At 43.8% G+C, this 13,727-nt stretch overlaps 1 protein-coding gene and 1 long non-coding RNA gene across 4 annotated transcripts in view; both read left to right on the top strand.

Moving 5' to 3' along the window:
- Positions 1 to 4,419: 4,419 nt before the first annotated feature.
- LOC115252659 (uncharacterized) lies at positions 4,420 to 5,013 on the top strand. Its single transcript, XR_003890983.1, has 2 exons — positions 4,420 to 4,507; positions 4,552 to 5,013. It is a non-coding gene; the product is annotated as an uncharacterized lncRNA (long non-coding RNA).
- Positions 5,014 to 12,605: 7,592 nt separating this feature from the next.
- Positions 12,606 to 13,727, top strand: part of LOC101079306 (disks large homolog 4-like) — a 35,364-nt gene continuing 34,242 nt past the window's right edge. For all 3 annotated transcript variants that reach the window (XM_029848689.1, XM_029848688.1, XM_029848687.1), the window contains exon 1: positions 12,606 to 12,782. In XM_029848689.1, coding sequence (XP_029704549.1) covers positions 12,621 to 12,782 — 162 coding nt within the window. In that variant the 5' untranslated portion in view covers positions 12,606 to 12,620. The remainder of the gene's footprint in view (positions 12,783 to 13,727) is intronic.

Raw genomic sequence — 13,727 nt, 5'->3', positions numbered from 1 at the left:
TTAAACACTCGTCAGCTCTCAGCGCTGCTTGTTCAAACTAGAAGTGACTGTAATTGTGAATGAAGTGAAATCCATCCCCGGTATGGCTCAAAAGGAACGGGGAAATTGTCGTCTCTGTCCGTCAGTCGACCGAACTTCCCATTGGTCGGCTCAGCTGTCAGTCAAGCCAGCCAGCTGCGCCGCGGCCTCCTATTGGACCGCGATGCCGTCAATCACCTCAAGTACCAACAAGCTAGATTGTCTGCCCCGTTTTCTACTTTCTACGCATTTCTATTTTCTCATTTATTTATTTTTTATCGTCCCGAGCTGACCTCGAGTTAGCGAGCAGGGGGGGAAATCGCGTCGGTTTAACCGGCCAATCAGATTTGGGAAAGCAATTGCTTTCTTCTTATTGTTGTTGATTTTTTTTTTAGTCATTATCCAACGCCTTGAGATACGTTCAGGCTGGCACAGAATAAAGCAGTAATGGGTCATGTGGGACGCCCCCCTCCCCCACCCACCGCCTTAATGCCCCCTCCATGTCTAGACAGTGACAGGTGTGTGTGTGTGTGCGTGTGTGTGTGTGTGTGCACGCTTTCACTAGTTCGCGGAAAATGATCGAGCCTCAGATGGAAAGTTTCTATTCCGTTGTATTCAGGAAACAGCGTCAAACATAAACACTTCTACGTACTGTAAAATAAGCTTTCTCCGACAAAGAGGTCAGCTAAGGTTACTCGCCTGCAGCTACTGTGACACCATACTTCGCCCTGCCTCCCCAGCTGCTCCGCCCTGCAGCCTTCTAAACTTTATTTTATTTCTTCTTTTTTTCCTATCATTCCCCTCCCCCGTGAAAGCAGCACGTTGTGTTTAGGGTTGTCCAGCGATGGCGGAGAAAGAGGTGTTGCTTCAAATAATCGCCATCTCGAATGCGGGGAAGGCTCCATATGGATATTGTTGCGTGTGCACGGTGGCGAGCACCCGGGGCACCCGCTTGCCTTTGCGCGCCATCTGCAGGACTGCGATGTGGATTTAATGCGGCGGGTTCACCGGAGGACACACTTTCGTCACTCTTTTGACCTAGTTTAACCAGAAAACCACCGGCGGCCTTAATGCGCTTCTTTGCCACCCGATCCCGAGTTTCATCTGCATATTTGTTCGTCGAAACTCCGCAATGTTCGATCCTTGTGATCTTTATTATAACGGCCGGGTCATATTGCACAAGGTTAAACTGACTCAAGCGCGGGCCGTGCGTGGGGAGTAATGACGGTTATTATAGGGAAATGAATCACGTTTTTAAGTGCTTTAAGATGTATTTGTGAAAAGGAAGTTCAACGAAAACAGTCACATTAACATGGGATCCAGCAATAATGCTAACCACAAATGTTTTAGTGTTTGTTTTTTAACCTTAAACAAAATGGAGGTTGGTGTTGTTTAATCAAGTATGCGCCACAAGAAGGAACAAATAAAGTCATATAACTGCAGAGAACACGGTGCATTTGTTTTCCTGCCGACTGAAACTGTTTGTGTTGCATCTTATCCAGCCTGACAACCTGAACCTGTTTTCAGTTCACACCCTCTGTAAATCAGATGAGAATAGCAGCCAGCAGCTGCAACAATGTCTGATGTCTGACATACTTTTAGTTCTCTACAAAACAAAGTCCTCTGCAAGGTTTAGGGTGAAGAGAGATGATAAGAATGGTCCCCGTATTTAAAATCACCAACAAAGTAGCCGAGTCTTGCAACACTTTGTTGCAGACTACAACTTTGGAATACAGAGAGTTACACACGTCTCATCTTTAGACGCAGAAACAACAAAATCAGAATAATGTGACTTTGTTAGGATTCATCTTTGCTTTGGTAAGCTCTTAATGTGTCAATTACGGTGCCTAAAATAACTAGTTTTTGTAACCACTGCATATCTGTGACAACATGTTACGTGTTTCTCTGAAACTCTCACAAAGTGATCACAGAAAAGCAAGATGTGAGAGAAAACAGTCTTTTTTCTCACATATTTGCATGTTTTTCTCATCCTTCATGGGTTGGGATGCCTCTTTTTTCCATCCAAGAGTTTGCAAATCAAAAAATGGTTACCATACAAAAGTCTAGCGTTGTTGCACCACGAAACACGGACCATCTGTCACCGTTACGCTGGTTTATTCTTTTATGGTAGGACTGCTTATAAATCAACAAGTCTCGAGGATTCCTGAATGTGCGCTTATGCTAATTTGCCACACAATTGTTACAGGAAATGTGAGGTTTGGATTACAAAGAAGTCGAAATTGCTTAAACAAAGTGTTTAATCCAGCTGAGAGAGCTCATCAGACTGCCATTTGAAAAAAAATATGTATGCAAATAAATAAAACATAAGCAAACAAAACACAAGCAGGCACAGCAGATAGCAATAAATTATGAAAAGTGATGGATTGCTGGGACAGCCAATAGTTCTCTTTATTAAAATATTCTTAGAATTTGCTGTCATGGAGCTGCTGGAACATTAATGTTTTACCTTTACCTTTTGTGCATCATGAACCTGCCAATTCAACAACACAACCAAAGCCGTTCTCATCTTCTTGACACCGACACAGTGGGAAGCAACTCGTCAGACAGAAATAGTCACCAAAATAAATAAAGAAATCACATCACATGTCATTTTTCATGTGTTTTCATTTATGCCGTGACATCACTTCTGCTGTCTCTTTGTTCCGCGTTTGCATGTGGCCGCGGTCTTAATTTGAGTCTTTGCATGAATTTTCCTACAGTGCCATGTGGCGGCCTCCCCCAGAATCCATACGTGTGTCGCGTTAAACCGGTTCCACCTCCGCCCGGTCTCTTCTGGAGGTACTTTAAGGTGGCATCAACGAGCAAGCGCAGTGCTGTCTGCTCTGGATGGTGGTCCAAGTGGTGCTGTAAATGATTAAAAGGCCGCACTTGTCTGTCAGCTTTGAGGCTGATACAGGGATAATGTCCCCTGCTCTCTGCAGCTTCGTCCTCAGCTCCCCGCCTTGTCATTCCTCCCCCCTCAGCAACTGAGGCTAATTCCATTTAAGTTCACTTCTCCTTATTTCAACTAGACTGTATGAAATACATTTTCCTGCTTTCTCTGACACTTTTAATTGCCCTAAACAAAATTGCCTTAGTGTTTGTGTTTCTAAAAGAGCAAATTCACTGAATTTACTTTGTATGTATCGTGAATATTAATGCATCACTCGGGCCCTTTATAGATTCTCATTGTATGTCTCTGTGCTGCACTTAATTTTGCTCAAATGACATTCTGATTATCTCCTCCATGTGTTAGAGTTAATTATTGCTGTTTGAAAATGTACTTTAGCTGTAGGCGCAAATGCTATGGCTTCGGACATAGGCCTTGAAGAGAATTATTTTATCTTGTTAGCATCTTTTATCTTATTAGCATGTGTTATACTATATGTTTTTGTTTTATGTTACAGTTAGTTTAGAAGTTAGGAATACTATATACTCTTTAGTAGGAATACACATAAGCAAGTCAGTTGACCCTTCCTTGACCTGAATACTGTTCAGACAGTTGGAGCCAGGCAGACAGGAAATGGTAGACCCCCATCGTAAAACATGACAACGTAGTTTACTGGTGTTGATAAGTTCCTTGGCAGGAATGACCTCTGACCTGGCCATCTGGGGAAGATAATGGAGAAGAAGGACCGCACCAACACCAAAGGAGGCTGGAAGAAGAAGATGGGGTCATCCAAGAAGAAGGACTGGATTGGACTGAATTAGCATCAATAATTTACATATATCTTTCTATAAAAGACTGGGCCAAGGGATAGTTAGGTCGTCAGACTTCATGCCCTGACAATTGACTTGTTGTTGCTAGGGTTATGAACTGGCCCAGAGCTCTGTAATATTTGTATCTTGAATTGATTCTGTTTGCTAAATACATTTTGAAATTGACATTTGTTTACTTGAAGTCTTCATTTAAAGAACACGCGGATTGGCAGTGACACACGAGAGGTATTGCAATCCAACAGCCTCCTGTTTATCTGTGAGGGTGAGAACATCCCCAGATGTGGCTGAAGCCATGTATGGAATACACCAAATGGTCTGAGACAGAGACATCTGTTGCAACGTTTGTCAACTGCATCTAAATGGTGCCGTTGTTTAGCCAGTTGTGGAAAAAGCCCAAGGTGAGGTGCGAGGACAAGGATAAAAGCTCCGAGATTGCAGCACCTCAGCACACTCTCACTCAGTCTGCATTCCACTCTGTCTATGAGACTTCAAATCAAATACTCACATTATTGTTTCTCTGATCTGAATCATCTTCATTTCGCTCTCACCGGACAGACATAAAGAAATTTTCCACAACACGTATCTGGTATTCCGGTTTGATGCCATCTACATGCAGGAGGTGGCTGACGGTTTGTAGTGAAAAAGGGTAACAGGCATAAGGCAACAGAGGCAGAATGTGTGGTTGTTGTATTTAACCTTTGATCTAATGAGTATACCGTCGTAGTTAATGAGTGCAATGGATAGACCCTTTTAGTTAATGAGTAGACAGGTAAAGCGTATGAGAAATGTATACGAGTCATAATGATTAGACAGGTAAAGCGTATGAGAAATGTATACGAGTCATAATGATTAGACAGGAAAAGCGTATGAGAAATGTATACGAGTCATTGTCACTGTTTGAACACCTGCTGTATGTATGCATGTCACTATTTGATGTACACATGTCACTGTAGTGAATGTTTGCTATGAGATGGGAAGTCCGGGAAAGTTATCAGAGGGTTAAACAAAAGATGGGAGGCTGCCTGTTTGAACAGGAAGGTGCCGATTAAAAAAAACCATGTAAGGTACACCTGACTTCTGATAAGTGTAATAAACGGTACTTAATGGTGGAAAATGAGTAAAAAATAGCTAACCAGAAGGAGGAGTCCGGGGCGGGGTAGCCCCAGGCTCCAAATAGTATAAAAGAAGGGCAATTTTTGTCAAAGATCAGACTTAGCCCGGGCTACTTCTCATGGATGGTGAATTGTGGATCTGCAATAAATCATCATTTGGATCGTGAATCAGCTGAACCTGACTCATCATTCGACCCTGTTGTGGTATCCCCGCACTCTGATTCGTTTGACACTGGCATAGGTATATTGACTTGATAGAAGCATAAGTTTGAGTGTTCTAGCGTAGGGGAAAATCCACTACATTTTCTTCCCGATCGATATCCGAGACAGTTCTGACCTCTGCAGAACAGCAAGGAGACAAAACATTGCCATTCAAAACGCATTTCATGTTTTGCAAAACATCCTAATAGAATCTCAAACAGAGTGTTTAATATCTGGCTGAGTGAGCTCATCACACGGCGGTTTAAAAGGAAGAGTTTTACATTTTTCAAGCGAGGTTCTGAAACTCGACTGTGTGGTTCTGCTCTGGGAGTGGGAGTCACGGAGCAATAATCACCTGAAATAAAGAAGCAGACACAATCTTTCATAATCACCGAGCGCCTCCACTTTGAAGGACAGCACAAGCGATACAACTTGCTCCTCTGCATTGTTTAAATTCCATCTGTGTGACATCACCTCACAGTGCTCAGTTCATGCTGGCGACACTCGAGTCCAAGTCCCCAACTGTGGCCACTCTAATGTATTTCCACAGCATTAAATCATTCCCTTTGTGCTCTCAGGCTCATTTTGAGGGGCAAAAAAGTGAATATATTTGTGTAAGCTCATATAACAATTCAGAGCAACCTGGGGTTTGCACTATGCAATTCAGAGCAACTCCTACGTGCAGAGTTTTTACAATCAAGCACTATCAAAACACTTCAGTCAAAAGGCTCGACTCGACACAATCCTGTTCACAGCTACCGGCAGCCAGCACTCATATAAACAGGAAACTGAGTTGCCATTTAAAAGTCCCAAGTTTCAAGTGATATCAATTAATGTATGATGTTTGTACTGTTACACGTTAAAATGTCTTCTGAGTATTAGTCGAAGTTGGAACATATCTTCTTTATCAGGCCTACATCGCACTTATGACAGGTTTTGCACACGTTTTATTAATATGTTGATGTTGAAAAATCAAATGTTTAAATTAAATGATGAACCAGCGTTAATGTGTTGTAGTACCCACACTAGCCAGATGATGGCGAGCTGATCCAACAATAAGACTGACCACAATGTCTAAGGATTAAGTTTGTGATATGTTTGGATCTCTTATATTACTGAATGCTAAAGTGGCAGCAGTTTGAATGAAAAATCAAAACATTAATGCATAACTCATATCCGCCATAATAACAATAATAATAAAAACGTATGCATGTGCAGTTAGATCAAAGTATTTAATGCTTTTCTTTGCTGTAAAATAATGTGAAAGGTTCTCACTAATACAACCCAGTGTGAACTAGTATTAACATGCTGCTCTTGCTTAAAATGCAACAACAAGTTGGTTTGGGCGGCAGAAACGGCAGGTTGCTGCAAGCTAACCAGCTGCTGTAGACTAGCATTAGTCATGATGGAAAACACCTTGTTCACCATCTCTGTGGTTCTTTCACTCCTTCACCAGGCTGCCAGCGCTGCCAGTAGCATGCACAATAGGGCTGTTCAGGTGGCTTTGAATATCCGTGGCTGAAAATGTAAAACTATTTGGCCTTCTTTTCATGTAGGTTTGATGCGTTTGACATTTAGATGTAATCAGCAAGCAACCTTGAAAAGTAAATGGATCTTTGAGCGATGTGTTAGTCAGAGCGGCGGTATGTGTAGAACACCCACGCGTCTCTGCCTCTGCTCTCCGTGGAAGGCTGGCACGTCCAACGTTTCTCTGACGTATCTGCTGGGAGAGTTCGATTTTAATGTTCCCTCCGTCTGCTGGCAGAAAACCTGCTCTTTATTAGTGACGTCTAATCAGCTCAGATGATGTCTTTTTAAATGCTCCTCAGAAGGCATGACATGAAGATTGGAGGCACGGTCTTCATCATTTAGCATGAACCGCTCATGCCCCGAACAATGTTCAGCAATTTCAACAGCTTTTTTCCCCCCTATTTTGCTGTTTGAAAGAATTGGATTATTCACGAGTGACTCATCACTAATGTGCGAGGCATGCTGCTTCATGTTGGCACTGCCAGACGAGCTCCTTAAGCTGCTGAAAGATTACGTCTACAGTCACAAATAAGCGTTTGTGTTTATTTTATACACTTAATTAAATGCAAATACCGGCCTCGCTCTTTATCCTGGTTAAATTTACTCATCAGCCTCAAAGACCCCAAAACACACATCTTTAATAGCTTTTCTAGTCTGACAGTTGCAAACAAACTACAAACACTTTTAGAACATTTGAACAGCGTGAATTGTTCACATAAAAATCTTTGACAAGCTTCTTCCTGTCAGTATGAGGCCGCGATACACTGGAATCCAATAATGTGGCGTATTTACATTCAAATTCCCTCAGTTTTCTGCTATTAACAGTATATCAACTCGTCTTTTCACCAACAAAAGGAACCATCTTACACTTCCGATGCCTTTTTAGGCCCTATGGTGCCGTTTTCTGGTCTCAAAGCAACCACAAACATGCCAGTTTACACATCAACAGAGCACAGACGGATATTCTGGCACACATCAGGTTTTATTGCACCAGGTTACTCCAGACTAGATATTATCACTATTGTTATTAGCTGCGGGTATCAGCGCTGCAGTGAGGGACAGATTAAATCCAGCCCTAAAATCATTGCATATCTGGTAAATATGTTGAATATTTTCCCCCTCTGTGTTCCACAGATCTGAGAATCTGCAGTCACCACAGTAATAAATAATTCTTCATATTCTTTGAAGATCAAATTACATAACATAATTTTGCAAGGAGACAGGAAATGGCGCATATCACATTTATAGAGAATATACACACATTTATAGAGAGAAGCAAAATGATATTGACGATATTAACCCAGGGGAGGCTGGTGTGTCACATTCATTACCTGATGGTTCAAACCTCCGGAAAGTTGCAGTCGTTGTGCTCGCAGCTGCCAGAATCTTCACAAAGAGACACAAAAACAGGACACTACCTGGAGCAAACATGCAGACACCTGTGGGGGGCTCAGAAACGGCCTCCCGCTGCTCACACCCGCTGATATTTTGGAATCTCTTCTAAGTAGAGGCCAGCAAGACTAGCAGTATTTTTTTTACATCGCTAAAACAATGCTAAAATTAACCCCCCCCCGTCTATGCCAACACGAATTAACTGGAAGAAAATTTAAATTCTTATTGAACGAAAACACTTTGTTCCTGCATTATCGCCGCAAAAACTAAAATAGCTTCATGAGAAGTATGTCAGTGATGTAGTATTAATGACATGCTATGGCTGCTCACTGAGCCGGTCACTTGTTCTGCATAGATTTAGCCTGTTTAGATGCCCGGTGCTCGCCCTTGGCCTAGTTACTGTTCAGTGCAGAGGGACCAAATAGAGCTGAAAGACCAAAAGCAGGAGACACCGATGGACGCAGCAGACGTTTGGGTGAGTCCTCTCAGAGGGAATTATTCAAACCAGGAGTGAACGTGTATCGGTGGGGTTGATTTCAGGATCTAGAATGGAATAAAACAGAAGCATACTGATTATTTTTAGTGTGCACGCGCGTGTGTTGGTGTGTGCGCCACTTTCGAATAATGAGTCTCGAGAAGTGTTCGAACGTGCGTCTCTTTTCATTTCTGTCACGGTCGTAAGAAACATCCCGACAGATGGGAGAATTCGCTCTTCCTGAGGCTCTGTGGCATTTTCAGGTGACTTCAGCAACACCTCTGCTGACAATTAGCAGGAAGGAGTGTAGAACAAGAAAACAGGGGCCGCCTGCTACAAATGACAGTGATGATGTGGAGTGTTGTTGGATGCTAAAACAAATGCTCCAGTAATGAAGAACAACACTTTAAACAAAGCTCTTTTTTCTGGTTCTCTCTGGGTTCTTTACTTATTTTGTAAATGGTTAAAGCAATAATGGCTCCAACTATGAAGCTCTTGTAGAGCTCTTCACTGACGTCTTCACTGACGTCACCACCAAGAATACTGATTCACTTCCTGTTTCACCTTACAATACAGTATTCTCAATATTCTTCCTTTCGTGGCCTCTTTGTTCCGAGGCCCTGCTGTTTATTTAAAAACGCAACCTTTAAATTAAATTAGACTAATTTCAAATTCCTTAAGCTCTGTCAATATTGCGTTAAAAACGTGTGATTGCAGAATGTGATCATGTTAGACAACCACCTCTCTGACGCTATAGACTAGTTACAGATTCCCTATATCCGACAAGCTGTGTTTCATCCCATGATGACGTTATGACCATTTAACACCCTCTTACTCTTCATTTTTTTTAAATAAAAAAAAAAAAATTCAATAAAAATGTTTGTCTCTGCTCACGTCATTAAAATACCAACAAATGATGCTATTGTGTAGCTTAAATATTCCCATAAAGAGCCGCAGAGGCACAAAGATGAAGGTCAGCTAAGGAGACTTTTATGAATGGACATTGACATTCATCCTGTAGTGGAAGTGATGTAATTAAAGTAGCCTCTCCTCGCATGCAATTACTGAGCACGGCATTAACGAGATGAGAGACGGGGAGTGTGTCTATAGCAGTCATCTTCTGAGCAGCGCAGCCATGTATGAACGTTCACCGCACTTTTCTGATCCAAACCTCTACTCTTCACCTCAGGGGATAAATGTGTTCATCATTTAGAATTGCTTTATTGCTGCACCATTGCCCCTGCATTGTGGGGAGCTGGGAAGTGGGTGAGGGGTGGGTTTGTGCAATATTAAAACTGATGATGTAAAGACAGTGAAGCACACGTTCCCCCTAACGCGACTCTGAGTGGTACGGCCCACTGGCTTAAAGGCAGAGAGCACCTTTTTCTTGCGTTAACATGGTTAACGTGCCAATAAGGCAGGATCGAAATCCCACAATAGTTTATTCAAGAGGCGTTCCTGGAAAGATAACATTCATAATGTACTCAGTTTATTCATAACTCTGTAGCGTGTGAAGGATTTACAAACCCCGCCAACCCTGAAACTGTCTTCAGGTTTCTGGTTATTAATCATCCTCCAGGCTTCTCGTCCTCTTCCAAAATAAACAGATGCAGGAACAGCCTCGTTCTCTTTAGAGGAAGCCGATGAAACGTTTGAAATGATTTCCGACTGTCATAAAAGAATGAATCCATAGACCTGTTGAGTTTCCCCACAGGATTTCAACAGGCTGGCGGTGTTGAGATGCTGACGCAGGCCCCTCGTTGGCTGTGTCACTCTTATTAGCCACTTGGACAGAGAGATTTTAGAGTCAGGTGTGGAAATCCATTGCAGAGTTGCCTCCTCAGTCCTCATCACTACGACGGCAATCATATGACAACAACAAGCTCCTCCGTCGCCATGGCAACAACTGCACCATTGCTAAGGCAACAGCTGCAGAGTGCTACAACACACATTTCCAATCTTATTATTTAAACCAGTGTGTGTAGGCGCGTGCACGTGCGTGCGTTTGAGTGGCAGAGAGAGGCTGAAAAAGACGACGGAACACAGATTTGCTCTCATCTTTCTCCGCTTTGTGTTTTCTTTTTCTGCGATGCATATGTAATTCACACTCTCCTCCTAAACACATTTTCTTTCGGTCTAATTCCTTCTGTCACACACGCACACACACGCACACACACACAGACACACACAGTCACTCACTCACTCACTCACTCACTCACTCACTCACTCACTCACTCACTCACTCACTCACTCACTCACCCACTCTCACTCTCTTCCTCTCTCTCTTCCTCTGTCCCCTCCCGCAGTTCTTCCTCTCCATCCTTAGCTGCCTTGCTATCTTATTCTGTTTCTCTTTTTCCATTTTTCCAAAAAGCGACCCCCCCTTTTTTTTTTTCTAATTCACACCACCTTTGCTTTCCATCTCCATCTCCATCCCCATCCTTCCTCCTTCTCTTTTCACCCCGTCCTTTTTCCTTCCCCCCCTCCCGTCGTTTGTCTCTAGCCTCGGAACCGAAGACTGGATACACTCTCACCTTCATTATTCTCTCTCGTACTAAACTGCGAGACCACCCCTCACTCCTCTTCCCTCTCTTTGCTCGCTCTCTATTTCCCTGTGGCCCTCCCCCTCCCTTTTCATGTTTCCCCCCTCCCTCCATCCTCTTTTTCCGTCGCCGCTTCAGTTAGTCAAAGAACAGATTCACGGAAGGAGAGAAAAGGGGGGAAAGACTGGACGAGAGTGAGAGTGCAGGAGCGGGGCAGGCTGGGGCGAGGGGTGCGGGGTCTCAGCCCTCTGTCGTGGGGGGGTTGAGGGGGTTGAGATACACCCCAATATTTTGCTATAAGTACCATGGACTGCCTCTGCATTGTGACTACAAAGGTAAGCCCGTCTGTTCCCTACTTTAGTTGATTGTGGGAGAGAGAGCGCGAGTGAGGCATCACAACTGTGTCTTCATACAGAAAATCATTGTCCCTCATCTTTCTTTCATTTGAATAATACAAGTTTTCATCTCAAATCTCCCCCCCCCCCTCCCCCCATGGATATGTTTCTATATTTGGTTTCTCTTTTGATTTTTAGAGAGGCTGTTTCTCTCCGGCTGGCCCTGTTTCCTACTCTTTCAGCATTACCTATCTCTGCTTTGTAATCTTACCAACAGTGTGCGTGTGGGGGGGGCTGACCTGTGTGGATGTACGGTAGTAAAAACGGCAGCGAGCCAGTGGGGGGGACTGCATGCGTGGAGCATTTAATCGCGCCCAAGATGCAGGATACTCCAGCGGACGCTAAATCGGAGTCAGCTCGCACCTCCGCCGTGCAGGCGCACGTTACAGCCACCCACCGAGCATCTGCACTCGCATGGGGTACGAGAGCTGTGTTATATCACGCACGTGTGCTCGGCGTCCTCACCCCTGCCCCTGCTCCACCGCCCGAGAAAGGCGCCGTTCGCCGGACCCTCTCAGTCCAGGTGGCTCTCAGACGAGTTTCCAATTTCCTCCTGGGAATGTTTGACGCGGAGCAACAGAACACAGCAGCTGCATCTGGGGGCCTTCTTTTTGGGAGGAAGTGATGGCAGAAAGTGGGAGACGGAAACACACGCACCAATTTGGGCGGTGATGTCATAATGAGGAAAAATTTCACTTGGGTTTAGCTCGTGGAAAACGGAAGTGAGTACAGCTGGCCGTTTCAGACGGATTACATAAGTGTGTGCTTAACCGTGGCACATTACATTCATTGGCTTATCAAACACACAGTTTCCTTGGCAACAGAGCATACCGGTCAGCTTAGCACAGGAAGAGAATTTTACCCTACACTGAAGAGAGATTCCTTCTGAAAAGTCTGCTGCTTCCAAATGCGATATTAAATTCAACTGATGTCAAGGTATCCCCCCCCCCACATCATCTCTCCTCCACGCATCTTATTTGCCCGAGTGTGACTCACTGAGTTAGCCGAGATAGAAATAGAGCAATAGTGCAAGTAAAAAAAAAAACCACGGTTGGTAACAGTGGCTATTCCACCAAACCTGTTCCAGAATGCAGCACTGCCTTCAAAGTGAGAACAGACTCGGTGTAAAAGCTGTGTGAAGGAGGGAAAAAAACGCAGCTTTTGCCAAGAGATTGTGAGGCAGATGGTCAATCTATAAAAGGGAATGTTAGTGCCCTGAGGAAAATGACTACTGATGGGCAAAGCAGGTACCAGATCAATGAATGAGATATTTGACTTTTATTCCGCTGCCGGAGCGCAACGTGAAGCTCGGCGCCGTCGACCTTTCACCTACACAAACGCTGGAAAATTCCAAAAGTTCTCGTCGAACTTCGGAGGGAGGCCGGCTGCATTGCAGGTGAGGCGTTTGGCTCGCCGTCGTGCAGCAGATGATGGCGGAGCGGCTCACTGGATGAGCTGTCCGGACACCCACATACTGTTGAGCAGGTTATGTGAACAGCGTTGCGTCCGCGCGCCGGTCCGTGCGCTAACTTTACTGTGTGGGTGAAGCAGCAGTCAAGGCGCTGAGAGAGAGAGAGAAAATTCTAACACTGCATATGGTGCTTATACTTGAACAGAAGTGTGATTAATGCAGGCGATATCTCACTTTATTTAATTCATTTGAAGATGTAAATGTCACCACAGTCCCTTAAATGGTGATTTTTGAATATTGGGCTTTCTAGCTTCTTCTTTTAACCAACCAGCTCCTGGCTGTGGCTCAGGTACTATTTCAAGTAAGCTTGTCCTCCATCTTTGAAAACCCCCCAAAAAGCCTCTGAGGCCAGCGTCCACGATACCTGATGTGCACAGTTCAACTGTGGCCAGAAGCGTTGAGAGGAGCAGCGTTTTTGTTTCACTCTCTTAAAAAATGATGCTCTGCCTGTAATGAGGTAGTTTTAACCTTATGGGAAATTGCAGTTGTTTTAACTCAATTTTGTTTTATTTTTACTGGACTTGACAATAACCTTTCCCTAAATAATAAATCTTTTTTTAAAAATCAGATGTGGTCATAATTGCAACAGGGCTGCATTATTTTTTCCATTTCATGACATATTACACTCTGTAAATATACATTGAATTTTAACTGTTACAGTGTTTTTATTAGAAACAAACCAAAACAACCCAATAGGAAGACCCGGTTAGCACGTAGGAAGGTTCTCGGTTAGATTCTAAGTCTTTCTGTGTGGACCCTGGGGTACCCCGGGTTCCTCCCCCAGACCCAGATATGCTGCACATTATAGTGACTGGAGACTCTGAGTGTGTGAGTGAATGGGGTGTGTCTGTGTGTGACCCATTGACCGCT

This window comes from Takifugu rubripes, chromosome 15 (assembly GCF_901000725.2).
Source record: "Takifugu rubripes chromosome 15, fTakRub1.2, whole genome shotgun sequence".
NCBI lineage: Eukaryota > Metazoa > Chordata > Actinopteri > Tetraodontiformes > Tetraodontidae > Takifugu > Takifugu rubripes.
The sequence above is the reverse complement of the archived record's forward strand: the minus strand, read 5'-3'. Positions and strand labels throughout refer to the sequence as shown.